Source organism: Neopelma chrysocephalum, unplaced genomic scaffold (assembly GCF_003984885.1).
Source record: "Neopelma chrysocephalum unplaced genomic scaffold, ASM398488v2 Primary Assembly neopelma1_23, whole genome shotgun sequence".
In the NCBI taxonomy this organism is placed as follows: Eukaryota; Metazoa; Chordata; class Aves; order Passeriformes; family Pipridae; genus Neopelma; species Neopelma chrysocephalum.
The window spans coordinates 9,401,698-9,425,409 of NW_020897691.1; the positions used below are offsets into that span (position 1 = coordinate 9,401,698).

A 23,712-nucleotide genomic window follows, 5' to 3' on the forward strand; every position below is an offset into this window, starting at 1 on the left:
GGCTCTGGTTGTTAATTGTAACAGACATCTGAGGCGGGGTACTCAACTACATTAGGTCCTTCAGGGAGAAGCCTAGTGTGAAATACTATGGTATGAATTGTACAGTGAAACAAGTATTCAAGAGAGCTTAACTTGTCAGTTATATTTAAATAACTCTAACAATGGAAAACAAGACAGAATTTTGACAAAGACAAAAAAATAATCAAGACTGTTATTTTTTTTCCTTTGTTGAATTATAAACCATCTGACAACTTGGGTTGACACTCAGTAACCTAATTCAGTCAAGTCTTAGACTTTAGGATTCATCATCAGGAATTGCAAGTTCTTTTGGGCTTAGAAGAATTCTCAATTGCAGACTGAACTAACTCTGAAAAAAGCATTTTTCACGAAAACCCCTCAAACCCCACAGAGTTTCCTGAATTTGTCTAAATGTTAAGATTTTTGGTTCAAGAAGTCTCAAAGACACAATTTAGCCAGCATAATAGCTTTATTTTACAATTTGAATTATACACAATTCAGTAAAAGCTCACAGGAGGAACAGCACGGAGACTTACCACTTTTTGGTATTTCCTTTAATTAGAGCCAAAGTGCAAGGCTTACCATTAACTCCCAAGGTAAGAGGACACACTCCTCTGTTAACAAATGTCATGTTAACACTCAAAATATGTAATTAGTTTTTGAAAAGGCCGCATCTTCAAATGTAATTAGGAATAATTTAATAAACTTTTTGTTTCTTTTGGTATGATAAATTGCCACATATCTAACAGCTAACAGGTAACGGAACATCATGTTTTCCAAGACATTTAAAAAAACCAAACAACACTGCCTCTGCTTTATTCCACACACCTTAAAAATGAATGCCAGAAAACAACTGTTCCCAGGTGTTCATGTGGAATTTTATTTCCTTCAGATATGCTGTTGCTCTTAAAAAAAGAAAAAAAAAAGGGGGAAAAAAAAAAAAGAAAAAGTAAAGAAAAAATCCCAAACCAAACTTTTCATATATAGTATCTTGAGGAACAGGTTCCCCTATCCATAAAGGAATTTTTTACACAGGCTGTATCATGTAACATTGTTGCTATTTGAAGTCTATGGCACATGGACTTTTTCCAGTGAAAAAAATTCTCCTGTGTTCAGCTGCTACAACATGGCACAAAGTTAAAAGTTAACAGCATGACCAAATATTTTGATGCTTTTTTGCTGGCTATTTTGGGGTGCACATAAATAAAAGGCACACTTTTTCTCTCCTCTCAAATCATTTATGTAATGTACAAGCCTAAGTTGCCAGCACTGCTCCAGGCCTGCTGGCCAAGTGCAAAAAAAAGATTTAAGTCAGCTTCCAGTGATAGTAGCAGCTTTCTATGCTTAACCAATGGCTTTAGTTTAGCATGCTACTTCCACTGTGGTGATCACTGATGACAGGCCAACAGTGTTCCTGAAAAAAAAATTACAAAGTCTAAAAAAAGTTAAAATTAAATTATTTATATTCACTTACATGTCTGGTTTCCAAATGCGTTCACAATGTTCTGAAAGTGCACATTTTGAAGTCTTGTTTCAGTATTACAAATGTCCATGACCTATATATTATAGCAGCGCCATGTACAGTATTGTTAAAGAACTGTCAACGTTTCCATTACTGACCCTGTTTTGCAAAAGTATCATGAAAATACAAGAGTTTGCTCTTAGCTAGAACTTAGTGTCTGTAATGTTTCCAGTATGGTATTTTAAAATATTTGCATTTAATTCTGTACAGCAGTCAGAATCCGAAAAGCAGAGGGTTAAGTGGTTTCACTTTTTGGCGCTCATTTTTACTTAACAAGAATTTTCAAGAATGAAAGTAAGCTTACAGCACATGAAGAGCCCTCAATAATCAAAGCTCCACAAAGCATTACCACACTGTTAAAAACTTAAGAAAACCCATTAAAAACTTCAGAAAACCCAATAAGATTTAGTTAATGATTTGTGAATAAAATTACTTTTCGTGATTTAACAACAGATAACATTGATGAAATTATCATACATAAAAACAGCTTAGGTCTTAACATCAATGGTCTGACCAACATTTAAACAAGAATATTCTGAGTTAAGTCTAGTGCTAAATTTAGCTCCTAAATATGGCTAAATTTAGATTTAAGAGTTTAGATACTCTTAATTTGATATGCCTTTACAAAAGTTAAAGTCCAACTTTCAGAAGAGTCTGTAAAAGAGCAGTTTCAAGTAAGTCTGGAGTAATTAGGTATTGTGGCTAGAGTTACCATAAACATGTACTACGTGCTGACTTGATAAAATTGTGTTAAAAGATGTGTGAGTTGAACCAGTACCTTTGAAGGTTTTTGCTTTGGTTATCTTTAAAAAAAAAAAAAAAAAAAATCGGACTGTTAAAATAACAGTGCAAGTTCACTATAAAGCCACATGCCTCTTTCTTGATGTTCTCCTATCAACTGGTTTTTATTATGCCCACTGCCAGCAATGGACACTCAGCTTGGAAAATCCAACTCCTGCTGTAAAAGGTTTGGCTGAACCAAATGAAGATAGTAATTCTGATATCAGACTCAAATGGGAACACACTATTTCATTTAGTTCTTGTAAAGAATATTTAAATGCCTTCTCCACCTACAGTCTTTTGAAACACAAGGCACAAGAGTAGGGAGTGGACATTCCAGCAAAAACTGATTGTCTGAAATTAATAGTCCACAGCAGTCTTCTAGTCCAGCACAATGAAAGATTTTTTGTTGTCCAATTCTATGCCACGTCTTCCAGATAATCTGCAACGTCACTTAACTGAGAAACGGTAAGGTCTTGTGTGATGCTTTCAAGCTAGAAAACAAATGAAATTGCAAACTCAGAAACCACAAAAACAGTATTATGTCATGCAGTCCTTCATATAGCAATCTATCCTTTTGGCCTCAAGCTCTTTCAGCGAGATTTCATAATCCTTTAGGAGATGCTCAGACAGATCTTGAGATAATGGGGTTAAGACTTCTGTAGGCTGGCTACTAAACCAGCCTCAAATACATTTTATGTGCCTAGAAAGAGACAGTGAATTGTGCTACTGAACAACTGTTGTGGGGTTGTTTTTTTCTTTAATCATTATAGTATCTAACTTGGCAGGGATACTAGGTGTAAAAATACAGAATGCAACAAATAATACAATCTTAACATGTTACCTAGTAATGTAAGATAATGGTACATTACTTCACAGAAGGCTAAAAATAAAGTCAAGACAAGATAAGAAGACTATCAAGAACAACAGTTTTAAAATAATCATACTTTATCACTGGCATTTGACTCTTCTGTTCCCACAGAAATTTCATCTATTTCTTCACCGATACTGATATCGCTTTTTTCTGAGCGGTGACTAGTACTAAAGAGAAAGAAAACCAAAATCATAGAAATAAGACTTCCTTTTCAAACATCCAGGTATGACATTCACTTTATACCTGACATTTGATTGGGATTTCATTTCCTAGCAAGTTAAATATGTAGTTACTTAAAACCGCATAACAACTAATGGCTTTCTACCTCGATGAAACCATGATAAATACTGAGAAGTACTTGGGCCTCTGTCATGGAGTTTACAACACCAATACCTTAACATCATAAGGATGAGGTTGGTAAGTATTTATTACTGAGCATCCACAATGCTTTACTTTCCAGTTAAATATTTCCGCATGTAACAAAATCATTGACTAATAGCATTAATTAAAGTGTTAAAACACTGTTAAGTCCATGGTTAAGGAAAAAAATCTCAAATCCCTTTCCCAAAAAATGAACAAAATATTGTCTTAAAGTTAGCACTAGGTTTTTAAGGAACTCATTATCCCTATACAAAAAGTGACCTGTTTGTTGGTTTTGGAACTTGTAATTAAATCTCTTAAAATAGCAAATTGAAGTTTAAAGGAATGCCGAAATACTGACAGACTCCAGCAATAGTGACTGTCTGAAATACTGTGAAATAACTCAAATATGCTAGTGGGTACGCTTGTAATGCTACTGAGGTATCATCCTTCTCTTACCTGTTGAAGTCATCAGCATATTCATCATCATCTCCGTTTCCTAAATAAGTTTCAAAAGCTATTAATCAAACAAGTTTTCTTTTTGGGAAATGCAAAAAAAAGAATCTATTCCTGCACCAAAATACATGGTTTGATGACCAGCAAAAGTGGGAGTAGATTAAATTACTCGTGCAGACTAGAAAGATATCTGTCCTTAATTAATCTCAATACTGTTAACATTAACTGTTTCAAAACTGAACATACATTTTCAGGATGCTGACTACATTGCTGAACACAAAACTTAAATACTTGGCAGCTCTATTTTGAAAGAATGTTGACTGTTCTATCACATCTTCTTCATATTGCACCTAAAGCTAACAAGGCAACTTTCAAAGATGTGGAGGGCAAATAAATATGCAACTGAAAACCAGTAATACTTATCAGGCTATCTTTTACCACAAATATAAACCCACTCTTTTTGTAGAAACCTAGACAACAAAATTTATCACTTGATATTAGCAAATGTTTGCACAAAATGAATCATTTTTTTTCCATGTGTAGAACACTAATCCACAAGACACGAGTTATCCCTTTTCTGTATTCCTTTAGATCACATCTTGCTCTTAACTCCAGTCAGCTTCACAATGGTGTCAAAGAGAATGTCAGAAGTAAAAGCTGAAGATTTTAGTTCAATGTGTATTTCAGTTTCTCAGATTGCTCTAAGAAGCTGGGCCAGAATTTACAGTCAAAAATATCAGAGCTTCCTAACATTTATCAGTTACTTACCTAATTCTAGTGATCCCAGTTTTGCATTTACCAAACGCAGGTCTTTCAAAACAGAGCTTTTCTTCAAATCTGTAAACAAAAGCATTTATATCAGAAATCTGACTTGTGACTCTTCAATAAGATCCCACTTAAACATACCAATCAACCATTTATAACAACTGCTCTTTTATAACAACCTTATATACTTTTATAGTATCAGTTGTCAGTTGTCATGTCAAAACCAGTATGTGATCAGTCAGTGAAGAAAGCATTACTATAAAGCACATTACAACCAGAAGGGGGCCACATACTCTATCACATTTCCATCTGAATGTGGAGCTCACTCATTACAGGAAATATCTTCTACAATCATCAAAAGACAAAAACACATGAAAACTTACTATCAGACTCCTTTATCAAAGGTGCACCAGTCAGGGAGCTTAACCCACTTTTTAGAGGTGGTGCATCAGAAAGGGATGCTAGACCTCCTGCTTTACTGGCTTCAGTTTTCCTAAAACAAACCAAACAAATAAGTACTCCACAGAGCTGTAAAATGCGCGCAGTTAATTTCTTTTCTATTATTAAATTGTCATAAAACTAGAACAGCAATATTTCAGCAAAAAAGAGCAAGGGGAGAGGACTATTCATTCTGCTATCTTAAAAACAGTAGGCAGTTTACTGGCACAAGTGTCAAGCACAACATCCACTAAGAAAGTCACTTTCTCACCCATGCAAAGACTTCCTCCTGTCTTCTCTCACAGATAGAGCTCCTGCACCTTCATCAGCATCACTATTTTTATCAAGGGACCTTTCATTATCCCCACATGTAAATGCAGCCAAAAGAAGAAAGATTCAGGTATAAATCAGAACTTTAGTTTGTTTTACAACTAAAAGATATTATGTCTGATGAAGATATTAATTCTAAGAGCAATCAGAATGAAAATCTCTCACTTACAGGAAGAAACATCTCATTATCACATGTTTAAGTTCACTTGGTTACTACCTAGTTCAAATCCTACTTGCAAGCAAAGGATGAAGAAACACAAATTAAGAGACCAAGACTTTCAAATTTAGTATTGCCAGAATATTGCTACTGTGATTCCATTCCTATAATAATGGACAACATGTAAATCACTTGTTGTATCTAGATCACCAAAACATCACATGTAGCATCACACATTAAAATGCTTCAAAATTTTGAACAACAGGTCAGAGATCTAGAGCCAATGAGTACTTGGATCATCTCTCATACTCTCATTAGTAACTGCTTGCTCCCTTCCTCTCCAGTGCACTCATCTTACAGGAATGGGCAAGGCTCCCACGAGGAAATTACCTTGTTGCAAACCAAGCGATGCTGGTGCCTCTCCTACTTATTTACCCCTTGGGACTCGGGCACACCAGCACAAGGTACCACAGAGGAATTTCGCCTGAAGAGTATGTTCTTTTTTCTCCTCTAGAGGAGTTGTCAGGAGGGTAGAAGTGAAAGATTCAGCAGAGACAGCTTAGTTACAATCAGATTCTAGCTCATGTTATTAACACATTCAGCAAACCTTATTATGGGACCTTACTAGAATACATACATCATAATAACATCATGCATTACAAATTACTACCTGGTGGACTGTGACTCTACTACAGACACATAAAATTCAGAAATCATTTTTTCTGTAGGGAATTTCCCTACTAGGAAAAAAAAATCCTTACTTTAAAAAATAATTTAAGAGTCTCTTTCTTGGATGGTCTTTTAAAAGAAATCCAGTTTACCTAGTTTCAACATGAATTTTCTTTCTTGTCATATGAAAATTCTCAAACAATAAGAAATGGGTAAATATTATTATGCAGGAGTTTTTCCAAACTTTTCTAATTTTCCCAATTTATCATTTAAACCACCTGCTATGATGCTTATTTTGGTTAAAGGCTAGTTAAATGAGCTCTTGAGTAAGGAGGAGTAAATGCAATCAGATACAGGTGTAATCTTGATATTAAGAATAAGAAAAAGAGAAAATAAATACCATACAATATTTTCCAGACAAAAATCACTGCTCTTTGAGGAAAAAAAATGTGCTTCAACTAAAGATGTATTACAAATAATTGTTCTCAAAGAGTCCATTAATTTACTAGAAAGAGACCTAGTCTACGTGGCATGATTGCTTTGTGCTGTACCAGAAGGATCTCATTCTAAGAGTAAGCATCTACTGAAGTAATAATACAAAAAAGCTTACGCTGGTCTGCCCACTATCAACATAGTTGGGGGGGAAGCCAACATGAGGGGAGCCACTTCCAAACTGACTTACAAATGATTCTGCAATGTCTTCTTAATCTCTGCTAAAATGGAGCAATTCTCTGATTACTTGAGCACAGCAAAAAGAACACCATGAAATAATCCTGCAGCGTTTCTCAATAGTGATATCTAAACTAGGCTTCAAGATAATTCAACATGATAACACAAAGATAGGTTTTTCAGTTTTGTAACAAAGCTGTTGTATAGCTCCTGTTTCAAACGATATTTTTCAGTCATCAGACTCCACAGATGAACAACAAAAAATGGACTTCAGATGCATCTCCAAAATTGGCATATGCAGAAGAAATGACACTTCACTGAAAATTTTACTGCACACAAAAGGTGTTGTAACGTGAAGAAGAAACCCTCAGCTGTGAGAAACTCTTATTATTATTACAGTTTATGGAGCCAGTTTACACTGATTTTTGTCCTCCTTACAAAACCATACAGATAATTAAAGCACTACCCCTGTCACTGTCCACTTCTTTTAGTAGACATCACCACTGCAGCTCTGTTGCAAGAAGAAACACTGATGCCTGTGCTTCATACCTGTTCATTCCACCAAAGAAATAGGCTGGGAATATTTTATAGCCTCACTGATGCACCTTGAAGTGATATAGGTTTTTCCACTCAAGGTACATCCCAAGAGATCCCAGAGGACATTGTGCATTTCAAAGAATAGTCAGAGAAACGCACATTTCAGAAAAAAATGTTACAGAATAGATCTAAACACTTGCACTTACACGTGCAAATAATCAAATAACAACTAGCTCTCAAAGGTCTGCAAGTATCCTGAGGACAAAACAAACCTGGTATTATGTAGAACATTCATGTTACCTACCAGCCATAAGTTCTTTCTGGTTTGGGTATAGGATCATCAAAGAAAGAGTCTCCTTCTACATCATCTTCATCCACAGCTGCATCACTTTTTTCTTTGGTATTCAAGTCTTTGTTTTCTAGTTGAGGATCTAGTTTTGCTTCATTAGGCAGAAAATGAATGCTTCTTTTGCTTGCTTCCCCTGATGAGACACTGGTATCACTCTGAGTGTTTTCAGCAGCCTTGAAAGATAAAGAATGAAAGGAATAAGTATTTATGTCTGGTAATACTCTAAGTGGTAATATAAACAGACAACATATAATATATAACTACCATCACTTTTTAAAATGTTAGCTCAAATTCCTGAGAAGTACTAATAAAGTTATTAGTATCATCAAGAATCACATGGGAGAAAAAAAAATTGTTTTATCACTTTAGAAAGTGTTTATTGTTGTTGCCATAAAAAACTTCTGTTCCATCCTGTGCACTGCTATGCTACCTAGATCACTCCTACTATAAAAGCAAACCATTTTAAAAGATCTTGGTTATCAAATAAAGAAATGTACAGACAGATTGACTCTTATGCTTTATTCATGTTATTTTTCAACTTATCTATAAGCAAATATTCTTAATTACAGCCATTGTCTTCAAAAGAAATGCAAATTACTCTTAACTTCCATATTAAATGGTAATCTCTGCAATATAATACTAGGTTTTAAAGTGATAAGCATAAGAAAACTGCAGTTACTGATATATTCTCCTTTCAAATACTAAAAAATAAATGACACAAACGAGATAATTTAAAAGTACATAACTTCCAGTCTTTGTATCATGCTCATGGCTCAGACCTACAGTCTAGAATGTAAGGACAATTCCATATACTAACATCAACTCATACAACTCAAGTTGTAACTTTGCAAGGCTCTGTGGTCCTAAGAACAATATTCAGATTTACCTAGATAATCAAGCTGCTGTGAAAGAAAAATATTTTTATTTTTAAAAAATAGTATTTTTCTACCTAGCAAGCAATACTGCTATTTTATCTTCTCCTAGACTTATTAAAATTAAACCAGTAAGAAGATTTATTACATTAACTTCTTTTTTGCACACTAATAACAGCACAGTTTTGAAACAAAACCAACAGTATTGTTTAATGTAGATACCTAACAGGTATGTAGGTTGTAATGTCCCAAGTGTTTCTTTATCAGTCATCAACTTTAATTCAGAAGACTGAAGTAAAATTTTCAAATTATAGGCCATGAGAGTTAAAATTACCTTGGTAGGTCTTTTTCATACCAAGGCCATTTTATCTCAGTCACAGAATCACATTCAATTGTTGGCAGCAGCTCAGTTCTTCTAGGGCAAGAAGAAGTACTCAAACCCATAAGCGGTAGTAACAACAATATTTTAATTTCATATCCTAGAGGAACAGAATTGTTGAAAATTAAGAGCTTAATGATAGCCTGACTAGAATAAAGGGGAAGCTACAGCTACTTCTCTGTTCTGGGCCCTGAGGCAGCAAGCTGCTACTATGTCATCTGAGAACCAGCAAGCACAACAGTTGGTCTTTGCTTGAATTCATATATAAAAGGTTTGCTAAAGTGAAATATATACTTTCAAATTGCAGATGATTTAAGTGAATGCCACCATATCTGCAGTTTCTTAGGAGTTCTCTCTTATCCTTTCATGTATGTCATGAACCTTTTCATTATATAAAAACAATCCTACCTTATTTGGTATAGAATGTGTACTTGACCTTCCATCAGATGATTTTGATGTGGGGCACTGGCTATCACTTAGAACTGGAGCCACCTAAAAGTTTCACATAAACACTTATTAAAAAATACTTAATTTTGTCATAATTCCATCCAACAAGAAACCATCCTCACTTGCACAGTATGCAAACTGTGACATTGTCTGTGGGAAGATGACTTGGCGCAAAATAAGAGATAACTGGGAAGTTATATTCACATTCTAACAGAAGTTACAACAGTATGGAAATCACAGGGTGAAACGCAGTTGGCATGCACGAAATACATAGCACAATGATTGCCCACACAACACAGCCTGCAACTCCAAGTGCATGCTAAGAGCGATGAAACAGAGGGTGCAGCAGAGTGGAGATGCTGCGGTCAAGCCCTGTTGTAACCTTTGTAGGGAGGGGAACTCGATGGTACCATGTAGCTGATAAATTACATAGCAGCTGTCAACCAAGGGAGAGAGGAGATGTCGTCTTGCTGCTGAAGCAGCAACTGTGGCAAAATCACTCTCCTTGGATGAACTTGGTTCATTATAATCTAATTGTAATACTAAGTCCATCTCAAAGTCACCCTCCTCCAAGGTACAACCACCCCTCGCTGAGCATGCGCTCCATATTTTATTGACTAAAGAGCAAAAGATAAAATCTTACACCAATCAGTAACAAAAGGGTGTAGGACTAGAGTCACTCAAGCTCCACCTAAATGTAAAGTAATAGTATAAAAGTAAACTAAGAACGGGGAGAAGTTAGGGAAGACTCCACCATAATTTCTGGGATCAGTTGATGGGCTGAACCTGTGTTTTCCCCCATTGGGTAAGAACCATATTCTACGGGTGCTAAGTGATTATTTCGAGCTAGCTTTTGTTGGTGATTAGAGCTTGTCGGTGTCACGCTTTAAATATGTTTTTACAGTCACTTGGTTAACATGAGCAATCTTACAACATTAACCTGTCACAACTTTCTAAAATCAGTGTTTTTATTAATAAAGTGTGTTATTCCATAAACTGTTTAGCATGAGTCCTTCAAGGGTGCTATCAGTCACCAACAGCAGATAACATATTCGACTAAGAGTGAGGAGATCCAGGAAAGTGTCTCCAAATTGTAATAAAGGATTTGACTCCAATACACTGTTGGTGTGTGTCCCTGAACAAGTCAGTCAAACCGCCCTCTGATCCAGTAGGACTGTTCAGGGGAGCCCCAATAATGGGACAATGACAGACTGGTGCGGCACAAGGGTATCAGCTTTCCTGGGGTGCTGACAGACTGATCAAACATCAAGGGCTTGAGGAAACACCCCTTTCATGTGACAGAAAATTGCTATGTCAAGAACTCAATGACAACTACTTCTGAATTTAAGCTTTCATTGGGGAACTGAATGCATCTTGGGTATAAAGAACTTTGTTTTGAGTCACAATCAAATGCTATTGGTTGGATTTCATTAATTTAATTAAAACCCACTGTAGGCTTTTCAGGTCATATTAAAAGTATGCCAAAGAAAATACGTACAGATAGAAGTGTTATCAAATCACACTAGCAACTAGAAAATAAGTGAATCACAGCATTACAGAATCAACTAGGTTGTAAAAGACCTCTGAGATCAAGTGCAACTTTTGACCCAACATCACCTTGTCTACTAGACCATGGCACCAAGTGCCACATCCAGTCTCTTCTTAAATACCTCCAGGGACAGTGACTCCACCACCTCCCTGGGCAGCCCATTCCAATGTCCAATCACTCTATCTGTAAAGAACTTCTTCCTAATGTCTAACAAATCTCCCCCTCAAGCAGCTTAAGACTGTGCCTTCTTGTCCTACAGCTCGTTGCCTAGGAGAAGAAACTGATACCCACCTGGCTCCACTCTGTGCTACTATGTTTTAGCAGAATATTAGTAAAGAGTACTAGGGTGGCATTAAAAGTAGTAGAATCGTCATAATGTTTATTTCTTATCTCTCTGATAAGTTAAGTTGAAGGCATAATATAGTAACAACCTGAAACACTGTAATATAACAATAGCCAGGTGTTCTAAATTTCAGTTTATTTTTCATCATTGGAATGAAAATAAATAAAGAATTATAAAGAAAGAAAGAAATTACATGTTAATACTACTTACTTCCCCACTGCCTGAAATCTTTTTCTGCTGACACTTCCTAACAACCTCCAACAACAGGGGACCACCCACAGTACCTTCTGCTTCTGTAATTCCCAAATCTCGAGCTAAGTTTTCTCGACCATCAAGGCCATTTAGCTGAAGGAGAATTAAAAAAAGAATCACAACATAGAAATAACTGTCAGAAAACAAAATATATATTGTAATATAAAAAAGCTTTTTGGTCTTATTAAACACAGCTTATATTTTGACTAAACACTGATTATTTAAGACTTCCTGTTGCATGTGGACTAAAGTAATAAAATCATAGAATCACTTCGGTTGGGAAAGACCCTTAAGATCATCAGGTCCACCACTAAACCATATCACTAAGTGCCACATCTACACATCTTTTAGATACCACCTATTGCATAATTTACTTCTGATCTGTACCTGAACTTGTCACAGATCATGCAAAGTTGTCTTAAATATGCAAGAATCTGTCATTAGCATGCTATCCCTGTTGGTCCCTCACAGCTGAACTATACTTTTTGTCAAGTATATCTGCACAAAGTCCTTTGTTTTACTGAAATTTCTCTTAGAGTACATTACTGACATTATTTTAATTTTCATGCAACAATACTAACTTATTATTATGACATAGTAAAGTTAGTGGCTAAAAATGTTGCAGGAATGTTCTGTTGCATATGCTATTATATGAATCCACAAAAATTGTTAACTTGGTAATTCATAATTATCAAGCATTGATTCTTAATAAAGGGAAATACTCATATTAGCACACGTTTCTGAAAAATGTGTCTTTATGACAATAAGTAACTTTTACAGACTAAACATAAAAAAAATTATTTATTATAAAAAGAAGCAAGTGGCTTAAATAAATCTGCTACAGTTTTTCCATTTATTGCCATGCAGTCCAAACAGTCAGCAAAGCATACAAATAAAACCAGTACATCTTACTGTGCTTGATTCAGGCTGAAAAACAGCCAATGTAAAATCAAGATTGAAAAACCGCAGAAATTCCGCAACAAGACCTGCTACCAAGCGACCTAAAAAGGAAATAAGAGTAAAAATACACCAGACAGAATTCTTACTTCAAAGATTTAACATTAATATGGTTTCAGTATGAACATAATTTAGACATTCAGCAAACTAGTACCACATAGCAAATTTGTATATGAACTCCAAATTATCTGACTCAGCCACTACATCAAAATCATTTAAGTCAATAATACTTCAAGAGCATAGAGATTACCTACAAAATTCATGTGTAAGATTTTTTTTTAAACTATTCAGCTGTTTAAAAACCAGCATTTTGACATTTCTCCTATGTGTTTATTCACTCCTGCACCTCTAAAGTCAGTTTTCACTGGTTACTGTTTCTATTGGTCTAGAATGTCTCAGAGTTAGCACAACCATCAGTTATCATGAAATATTAATTTAAATGCATTAATCATCTTAGTTAAAAATACAACTTCAGCACTATTAAGTTCAAATATTATAGATTGAATTCTATTCTGAATGAATGATAATTATGACATCTGAAAGGAACAAAAGCTCATGGTCTGTACTGTTAATAAGATTCAAAGATTTAATATTTTGTTTCCTATTTTTATTATTTTGACAAGTACATACTAAAAAAAGAACTTACCATCTTTTGTACCTAAAAAAGTTTTCAAGCTTTCATTTACCAGAGGTGTTTTGTTCTGTCAAAAAGCAAAAACCAAACAGTAATTAACATCATCTTTGTGCTAGAAAGAAATTGAAAACCACAGCAAGATGTTTTGTTGTACTCTGTTCTACAATGATGCCTCACATATGTAATTCACTTCTTCAAAATCTACCTTTGTATTAATTCAACTACCTGCATGTAAAAGCCACATTTATTTAGGAAAATTAAATTTGTCTCAGAGCTAAAATAATTTCACCAAAATTCTTACTAGCATGCTGATTTTTATTTACTTAATGATTAAAAAGGTAAGGTAAGCAGTTAACTTCTCAGGTTGCTCCTCTAACATAGTGTGAAGTTTGTTTAAAAAAATTCAATCCAGCCTTTTAAAAAATGGAAATTTATAAATCTTCTAGACAGTGTGGACCATGCTAATAACTAGTACACAAATGAATACTAATTTTCTATTAATTAGAAGACCTTCAAAGATATTATGAAAATGTTTTTTCTCCCTTGTTAGATTTGCCCTCTTCAACTTTAATTTTTAAACTGAAATAAATCAATGTGCTATGCTTGGGTTTGTCAGAACTGTTCAGGGATTTTTCAAAACAAATTCTAAATGCCATTCCTGACATCAAAATGTCCAGGGTAAGAAAAGGATCTGCTTTATGTATTTATTACTATAGTTGTAAATGCTAACACACACACAAGAAAGTGCTGCCTGAAAAAAAGGAAATCTATCTTGCTTAATATTCAGGAATTCAGAGGAGTGGTAAGTATTAAGATACTTCCAGCATCTACAGTGTAGAACTAAAATATCATTATAAGCTTTTTGAGAAATGGTGAGTAGAAATCTACTGTAGCAAGTTTCTCTTCAGTGCTATTACTCTCCAGATAGTGTGGGAGGTTGTTCTCTCGGCACTCCATAATATGCTGAAGCTTCCCATAAGAGATGGCACTGTTCTGCTAGATCACTCTTCCATCATGTCTTCTTCCACAATTTTATACTAAATTTCTGGAATATGGAATGTCATATCATAGAATAACTACTTCTCCTCCCTACTAGTGTCACAATACTGTCTGTTTCAGTTAAGCAATTTTCCAGAAAGAGCACAACCATCTAACCAGTAGAGGAATAGAACAGTTTTCCATTCCTCTCTTTTTGAAAAGGAGGATGGACATACAGTACTTTCTACTCTCCAGTTCTAGAAAATGAAGACACAGGAAATGGAGCAATGTCGGCAGCAGAAGAGGTCACAAGACCGGTGTCTGTATACCACAGCAGTATTGCTATGTAATCTTGATAGTATCTCATTCCCTAAATATTATTATATTGTCAAAGTATCAATACATAGTCCATCTGCTAATTAAGAATTCACCCTTAAGTATTAAAGCAAATTATCCTGAAGCAAGCCTACAACATCCTTATGGCAAATACCAAAAGCGTTGGCATTTTACTGCATTAAATTGCTTTCACAATACACTTGTCAAAAACCCCCACTATAACATTTTCAATTTCAAAAGACATTATTCTGATTTGAGAAAATCTTGATCAGTCAACTAGATATCTTTTTTAAAATGAGTATTTGATAGAGAATACATTTAGTTATTCTGGTCAATTGGACAGAAGCAATATAAACCCAGCAGACACGGTTACTTTAAAGTACGATTTCAAAAGGCTATTTAACAACATCAGGAAACACCCTGACAATCCTGTTTTGTGTTCTTTATGCATCATGCTCTTACGCAGAAATACATATTTTTATCTTCTTACATTTCACAAACAGAAAGTATTAAAGCAATTATATTCAATTCTATATGAAGAACTACCAGGATGTTTTTTTCTGATTTATTTTTTAAGGTTCTCTTACCTCTACTTTCTCTTGTTCTTCTAATGCCAAAAACACAGCTGCTCGTAACTCTGCCTGCCAGGTAAAAAACAAAACAAACAGCATTTCTATAAGCACTGTTTTCCCTATGCAAATAGAATGCAAAGAGCAAGTAGCTTAACAGCTATTTGTTTCTCCTCAAGCAACTTGGCATGAACTGTGATCTACATCAGTGCAATCAAAACACATAAGATTACAGGCAATGTGACTTGAGGCAGAGAAATAATAGTTTCCAGTCTGAGAACAAGGCAGGAGGGGGGAGCAGGGAGGGGGAAGCAGAATTTGATACAAGACTTCCTAAATTACTTCCTTGTACATAAAAAGATTCCAAAGTACCTACATTATCTCCTATTAGTATCTTCCAAAAGTTAAACATCCAGCTGTTTCAGGCAGCTTTGAAACACCTACCCCTATGTACAATTCATTCAGGAAACATGAACAAGTAGCTTATAATAGCCCATTTAAAAAGTTAACATTAAGATATACAAATTCCTATTATTTCTTGTCAGATTGTGCAAAAACCAGAATTTCTCAATGAAAAGAGCATCCCAGTCATTCAAACACTCCTGTAGTAATGTTTTACCTAACTAATTCTAAATATATTACAATCAAGAACCAGAATTCTTATAAGGACTACCTTGAATATTTAAGCCTTGCATACTTAATTTTTGTAAGCACTACAGTTTCTCTATTCCTTTTGTTGAATGCATCAAATGGATAATATACATTTGATGAAGTAGTCTGCCACCTTAATCAACTCTTAATCTGACATTTTGAATTAACTCAGTCATTAGACAACATTGCAGTAATAAACTATAAAAGACAGTGTATGAAAGTTTTCTCAAGAGCAAAAAAGAAAGCAGGGTTTTAAAGAAAGATTTATTTCCATAACTAAGAATAAAAACAGTATGAAGAGTGTCTGGACTTTCTCATGTATATTACAAGAGGTAACTAAACACAGATTACCCTGTAACTGCTCCCTCCCACCCAAAAAAAAAAAAAAAAAAATCCTTTCATGGGAAAAACAAACACTTCCTTTTTAAGCAAAACCCTCTTTGGACACCTTTTCAAATGGCAAAATGTAATGCAAAAATGCCTAAAGGATTTCTCATCAAAAGAAGAGAAAATGCTTGCCACAACTGTATGCAATGGTCATACTGATACTGCAGTCACATTTTTTCAGTTACTGGGATACAGCATTCAATCAGAAAATTCTCTTATAAGCAATTAATTAATTTATTATTCTTACTTTTTTTTCAGGTGCTGGGGTATAGCAGGCAATCAGCAAAACCTCTTACACTGCATTCATTTAAATATTATTCTTACAAAATCAGTCTACATGTAACTTTCCTACCAACACCTAAAAACTTGTTTATTTAGTTCTATGTCACTATGATAAACTTAACATGCTTGTGAGGCATTCTTTGTCACTTATGCCACAGAAACCAAATATACTAACATAAGAAGACAATAAAAATAATGAAGCATTCCTGACTGGCTACTACAGCTGTTCAAAATAAAACACACCAGCCATTACATGTGGATAGGGGTAAACCCCCTTAAGGGTCTGGATCATGGCACTACATAACAAGAAAGTTGTCTGAAAGTAGTTGCCAATACATCCGGAGTCTGAACCCGTTTGAAATTTTGGAACAATATCACAACTGTCATTTTTTTTTCACATAACTGGGATTGTTTGCCTGCTCCACTCCTCTAGGTCCAATCCAGTGGCTTTTAATTACAAATTGAGGTGCTTTTCTTCTTATTTATTTAATGACACAGCGTCAGTTTCTCACAGATGTTGCCATTCCCCATTAATAGCTGATTCACCTTTATTTACTTTAGAGCCCAATTAATAACCTTAAGGTCAGGAGCTCATCAGTAGAAGATAATGCCACCGGTATTTATGACATCTCCCTTTATCTTACCTGCATTATCTAGAACATCCCCCTAAAGCCTTTCCACCAATATGCAGCCCCTCAATAGACCCTTCAATCCTGCAAGCATCACAGTATGTTTGAAGTTACACACTCCTGTACTATCTCCAAAAGGAAGGTTTGCACCACTACAACACACTGATGTTCATCCTTTGAGGTGGGCACTGCTCAGATCATAGCAAGATATTCTCAAAATATCATCTCGACAAATTTAGACATGGAACCATACACTAGAATCTGTGCGAGATTAAGGCAAAAATTCTCAAGTTCATGCAGAAGAAAGTAGAAAGCAATATAATAACAAAGCTGAGGACAGAGGAATAATCACCCTAATATAAGATGAATCATAATAACCAGTAGGATGGATAATGTCATATAGGCTTTTCAGGATCTGAGACCAGTCACAGAGAATTTGAATGCCAGAGACTGAGATCAGATATGGCCATACCAATTTCCTCCCACCAGCAGATATAAAGGCTTATATAACTGCATAGATTAATCCATTTACATCATTCTTCTCACACCCCTTTTGTTTTTAGTAAGTGTGAATGGTTTGTATTTGTCTTTGCTCTGGTATCCTTTGGCACCAACCCAAACCGTGTTCCATACATTGTTACAATCTGCTCTTGCCGTTTTCCACATTTCCCTATTCCACACTGCCTCATTCTGATAGCAGTTTTCAACATAATCCAAATACATCATGAAGAATTTTATTCACAGTCTAGCAGTAAGGCAGAGCAAAGCTTAATAATCAAATTCCCCACCCATATCCTTCCCAAGGCTTCAATAAAACAAGGTTATGTGAACAGAGATAGATGTTGATGAGTAAGGTAGGTGGCAGTGTCTACCATCCATCAAGCCTACAGACTTCTTTCTCATCCCCTGAAGATGCCCGTTCTAAGTAGTTTTATCAGGCAAGAGCTCATGTCAATGAGATAGCAATTTGATTTCACTGAACTTAGCTAAAATGAGGAGGGCTAACACTGTATATGACAACTACTGTCTGTATTCAAGAAATGTATGGGTCAGTGTTTTGAAACAAAAGAACGTTTCCCCTTTTCCTCCCGGGCATTTACAGCTCATCAGACAACACTGTTTTTCACTGATTGCTGTTTACTATAAATCAAGCTTGTAGTCCATGAAAGAAAGTGTCTTTTCTGCACTGGATTGTAGTATCCCTCTTCAGAACCTGGACAAGTTTACCCCGTTTTAAATACAGAGTCTTTTGCAGGTATCCTAAGTACTGTCCAGGAAAACAGCTCCCTCAACCTATAGTTCCCTGGAACAAGGGAAAACAGTTCTTACTATCTCAAGAGCTCCCCAAACACACTTTTGAGGTGACATCTGAAAAATGCCAATCTAATTTGGAAATATGCTCTTAATAGGAAGACAACAAGCACCCACCTTAACAAGGTTATTAGTCTGATTTAGTATGCTTATAAAAGCCATCCACAGCAACTTAAATAGCAGATACCGGATGAGAAGTAAAAAGATTAGAGACCGTCCAGGAATGAAAGATGACCTGTAGCCTGTAACTACCTCCTGCTTGCAGACTCCAAAACTTCTCTTGCATATATAAAAATTAGTAGCACATGGGCAGCTTCCTGTACAACTTTCAGCACCTCCACTTCCAAAATGGCTGTCATATACCTGGGTAGATACAGAGCAGATGTATTGCTCTGGAAAGAGCAATGGCAGAACATGAAGCTGTTTAACCTCTGCTGATCACCCCAGGCTAAAACCCTATGTGCATCAGGCTAAAAAGCCTGCACCAGTCTGATACATACCAGATATGCATCACAAATCCAAAGCTGGTGCCAAACCATAACCAGCAACTTCACTACGAATATTACTCAGTATCCACCCTGTCCCTCTCCATCTGCACTATCTGTGAGGTTCTCATCCTTGAGCACAAGGTGGTGTGCTTTCCCCACCACATGCTAAATTTTGAAATCTTGGCTAAGTGACATAAAGGACTGATTGTGCATACATAATCCTTTAGACATAAACTGGTGACCAAGTCTGGGACTAGCAGTGGAATCACGTTGTATCTAGACTCCTCTCAGAAGAATTTATAAAGACCTTTCTGAACCTCACGACTCAATGGGAGCATCTCCCTGACAGTTTTGTCTGACCCTGTCCTCTATGCAGTAAATATGCAACTGTAATTTGCCATCTCATCTTGTTAAACCACCGTCACATTTACCACTGAACTTTGCTAACTTACTACTTTATATCAGTGAAGTATATGTTGCTTCTCTCTTATGAGTGAAGTGCAGGACCACATCTGCGACAGAACAAGACCAGTCAAGTAGTTTGCATGACCATTTTTGTCAGCAGCCTAAATTGGTTAAGAAAGTTAAATTTGCTGGCAATGTAATTGTAAAGACGAATGCTGGAAAAATGAAGAATTCATAACACAAAGGAAGTAGTAAACACTTAAAATCATAAACTCTAAATATCCACAGCTACATTTATCAGGTGCATGTCACAAAAAGTTCCCGTTCTCATATTCCCAAAGCAGGATACATGCATGATATTATGAGGACCATACTGACATTTAGATGTTGAATTTCAGTTAGTTTACCTGAAATAATTATAGACGGTTATATTTTACTTAACTTATAAAACTAAAAAGAAATAGATGTTGTATTAAAAAAAAAATTAATGATTCTCCTTAATTACAAGAAATGAGTTGACTTTCTGGTATGAATAACTTTAAAACAAGCAACCAATCACAACATGCAGAAAGATGACAATGTAGTGTAAAGCATGTTCATCATGACAGCTTATAATTCCAAGACATTTAAAAGCACTGGTCATTATGATAAATGGAACGAAGATACAAAAGCAAACAGGACAATTTTAACTGACCTATATGTATGCAGTTAACAGCTCATTTTAAAAAATAGTACTTTTATCTTATCTAGCATCAAATTATTTTCCAGTACCTCAGCTGTCCACATTTTGAAGCAAATTAGTAAGAAATTAGCAGTATCAGCAGGCCAAAAGCTTTACTAGGCATATGAGATTTGTGATTCTAATCTTCCTCACATCTTTAACAACAGCAAGTTCCAGAGAAAATGCAAAATTCAGGTAATATAAACTTAATTTTTCCAAAACAAAAGAGATCAAAAGATACAAACCGAACCAAAATAAGCTAACAAAGAATCACAGTAAAAAGCATAATGGCTCTTCTTGCTCTGATGATGACAGCTTCCCTAGGAGAAAGATCACATTCTCTTCAAGACACAATACCCCTATTAGTACACTATCACATAGAATCATTATAATTTTCACTAAAGTACAAATATCCAAATATCCACAGTTATATTCTGTATGTTTACAGAATTCATTAGAAAGCTGTCTTATCCATCAGAGTAATTCCAATGATTAACAAACTATATATATATTTATATATATATATACACACACATATTGTATCTTACAGAATACAGGAAATTCTTACCTGCAAGTGGCAAATACATTTACACATCTTCCAGTTTTCACAATATTACTTCATTAAATACTCTAGTGCTAAAACTCTAATGTAAATTCAAAAATCCCGAACATATTTTTAAAATGTCGTACAAGTAACATTTTTTTCAGGTAAATAATTTACATCAACACCAATGCTCACCAGAAATAAATCTCAAAATAAGAATAAACTAATAAACTAGAATCCATTATAAAATCATGCTTTATTAGAGAACAAAGGTATCACAGTAAGTTTCTTTCTAAAAATTACTCAGTCATTATGCTGCAAAATGTATTACCTGACAGCCTGATACTTTCCATCCCTTGAAATAATTCCCCTTAAATTCTAGTCCTTCCAGAGCTGTCGTTACCTACAGTGCTTCATGCCAATGCACACCACTGGCCACGTTTTTCTCTTTAATATAGCTACTTCAATAAATCCCTCCCCCCCAAATGGTCAGTACTCATTCTGAAGTATAAAAAAAAGACTGTTTTGATAACATGTAAACATTCAGTTCACCACGTAATAAAAAATATTAACACACAATAGATAAACAGTATTGATCACAATTCTGTTTAATTTATTTTAATGAAGAACGACAGCAATTTTTTTAATAGGTTGTATAATCTAATTTCAATTAAAAGACGACAATTTGTTCAACCTTAATTCTTCCAGCAACAGGCTTTTTGCCAGATACTAGCAGAACAAATTCTGTAAGTCATTAACATAATCAATCAACACAGTCATCAAACTCGCATGCCAGTTAAGGTTTACAGCTAAGAAAAAATCACCATGAATTCCTCCAATCAACAGCCTTAGCCATAAGCATACCAGTTATTAAACAGTAACTCCTAGTAATAAAAAAAGGCATAATCTGGTTGTATTTTTCTAAGTCATTTGCTAGTTTGCCTTAAGGATACCTTACACTATACTGTATGCCGCATCCTTTTGGCATTATAGAATAGCGAACTACAATAAATATATTTACACAAAACTCAACGAACTGGCAAGCGTAGTACAATAATTTACACGTTACACAAAGGCAGGAATTAAGAAACTACGTTCAGGAGCTCAATGTGACCCAATTGCTTTGCAATTCTTTTTTTAATTACAATTTTATTATCACCATACTTTCATTGTTTAACACTATGTGAGTGGTTAACAGGTGGCCCAAAAGGCCTATATGACGTTAGTTAGAAAAAGATCTCCCTACTCAAAATGCAGTTACATGAGCTAGACTCTTCATCTACTTTGGGATGATCCTCCATTTGAAAGGGAAGAACAACACCGTTTTTAATATTTTTGTTGAAAAGTATGACTAGTCCAAAATGCAGGAGACTTCAAAGCACACGCACAAATATGCTCTCACTCCCATTAACCATTGCAGTTACTGAACTGTTCCTGAAGTATCAGCAACGACCATCCACCTCTGAAGGTTTAAAACAGAGCACTGTGGACAAACACCACTATCCTTGATGTGAAATCTACACTTCTCTCCTTTAGCATGGAAGGGAACCCATCTACTTTTAGGCTTCCTTACCTATATTGCTGTCTATTATACACACTAGTTATTGATGGAAGCTTCTAAAGGAAACCATTTTCATACCCTTTCTGACACAAGTTCAGGCTACACCATAGACTTGGAAGTAGTGTACACGCCACTATGTTCTGTATATTTTCTTAACGTGGCATTATTTGTTCGTTGTAGGCAGGTAGCATCTCCAGAGAGTTTCCAGATTTAGCAAGCCTTCAAGGCACAGCTCAAGCGACCCACACTCAAGAGAAAGTGTTTAAATAGCGACCCACAGTAACTCGCTTGAAATTTTCAATAGGGGCTTTCCGTATCAAAGGAGGGATAAACTCTATCCACCCCGTCCCGCACCACCCGGCAGCAGAATGCTCCCAGCCCTAAGTTTAGCGGCAGCAAGGGGACTCTTGAGGCCACACGGTACCTACGAGGGCAAACCCGCACAGCCGGGGGCGGGCTCCCCGCGCTCTCGTCCCTGTGCCCGCCCGGGGGATCCCGCATTCCCGCGGGACACAGCCCGTGCAGCGGTTAGGCCCGGGGCCCTCGTACCAGCTCCACCACGAGTGGCCAGGGAGCACCACGGGGAAAGCAGGCGCCACCGCCAGGCCGCGACGCCGAGGGAGCGCCCCAGCCGGGAACACCGGCTGGAAGCGGGAGCGAGAAGGGACGAAGCCCGGGATGCCTCAGCCCCCTCAACACTCCGCAGGGACGCAAGCCGCCGCCGGCGCCAGCTAGCACTCCCCGTTGAGCGGGAAGCTCTCCTTCCCCAACCTTAATCTTATTGAGCACCCCGCTGCTCTCCAGCGTCTGGACCAGCAGGTCCCGCAGCTCCGTGTCCTCCTCCGCCGCCGCGGCCGCCATCTTGCTTCTCCCTGACAACCGCCCAAACCGCGCTAGCGGCGGAACGAGCCCGGCAGATTCGCCTTCGCCGCCGCCGGCGGCACTAGCCCAGAGCGGACCCGAGAGAGTGGGGCGGACCAGGCCAGCGGCCCCCCTCAACACCAGCCCGAGAGGAGACGCAGAGAGGCCGCGGCCATCCAGCGCCTCCGCCGCCCACAGAGCCTGGAAAGTGCGGCGGCGAACGCGCAGCGCGGCCGCGGGCGGCGGGCGGGAAGTTCAAAGGGGGGCGGCGGTAACGGCTGAACTGGGCGGCCGCCCAGCTCCGTCAGCGGCCCCTCAGACCCTGCTTCCTTCCAGACAGGCTCGAACCCAAGGAGCCATACGAGGAGCGACTGAGCCTGCTCAGCCCGGAGGAGGGTGAAAGGAGACCTCGTCGCAGTCTACAACTCCCTCACGAGGGGAAGAGGAGGGGCAGACACTGATCTCCCCTCTCTGGTGACCACTGACAGGACCTGAGGGAACGGCCCGAAATTGTGTCAGGCGAAGTTTAGGTTGGATATTAGAAAAAGGTTCTTCACTGGAACAGGCTCCCTAGGGAAGTGGTCAGAGCACCAAGCCTTTCAGAGTTCAAGACGCGTTTGGGTGATACTCTC

General features: G+C 36.9%; 1 protein-coding gene across 2 annotated transcripts; it reads right to left on the bottom strand.

Moving 5' to 3' along the window:
* Nucleotides 1-468: 468 nt before the first annotated feature.
* FGFR1OP (FGFR1 oncogene partner) lies at nt 469-23,314 on the bottom strand. 2 transcript variants are annotated; one of them, XM_027686533.1, is made up of 13 exons: nt 22,991-23,314; nt 15,259-15,312; nt 13,370-13,424; nt 12,679-12,767; nt 11,725-11,859; nt 9,584-9,667; nt 7,880-8,097; nt 5,485-5,565; nt 5,159-5,268; nt 4,779-4,847; nt 4,014-4,053; nt 3,268-3,361; nt 469-2,814 (listed from the first exon to the last, which is right to left on the bottom strand). In XM_027686533.1, exons 1-13 carry the CDS (start codon nt 23,078-23,080, stop codon nt 2,740-2,742), a joined length of 1,194 nt encoding a protein of 397 aa, XP_027542334.1. In that variant the 5' UTR covers nt 23,081-23,314; the 3' UTR covers nt 469-2,739. The 2 variants fall into 2 exon arrangements, with proteins under 2 accessions (XP_027542334.1, XP_027542324.1); XM_027686523.1 differs by lacking the exon at nt 5,485-5,565 and having other exon boundaries at nt 22,991-23,300.
* Nucleotides 23,315-23,712: the final 398 nt, after the last annotated feature.

What these genes read in the sequence shown, in the direction of transcription:
- FGFR1OP (XM_027686533.1), bottom strand. Translation starts at nt 23,080, where the DNA reads ATGGCGGCCGCGGCGGCGGAGGAGGACACGGAGCTGCGGGACCTGCTG. An exon ending in AAGAACAAGAGAAAGTAGAG is followed by an intron (nt 13,425 to 15,258) that starts GTAAGAGAACCT and finishes GCTTTTTGACAG; the next exon opens with AACAAAACACCTCTGGTAAA. An exon ending in AGGAGGAAGTCTTTGCATGG is followed by an intron (nt 5,269 to 5,484) that starts GTGAGAAAGTGA and finishes GGTTTGTTTTAG; the next exon opens with GAAAACTGAAGCCAGTAAAG.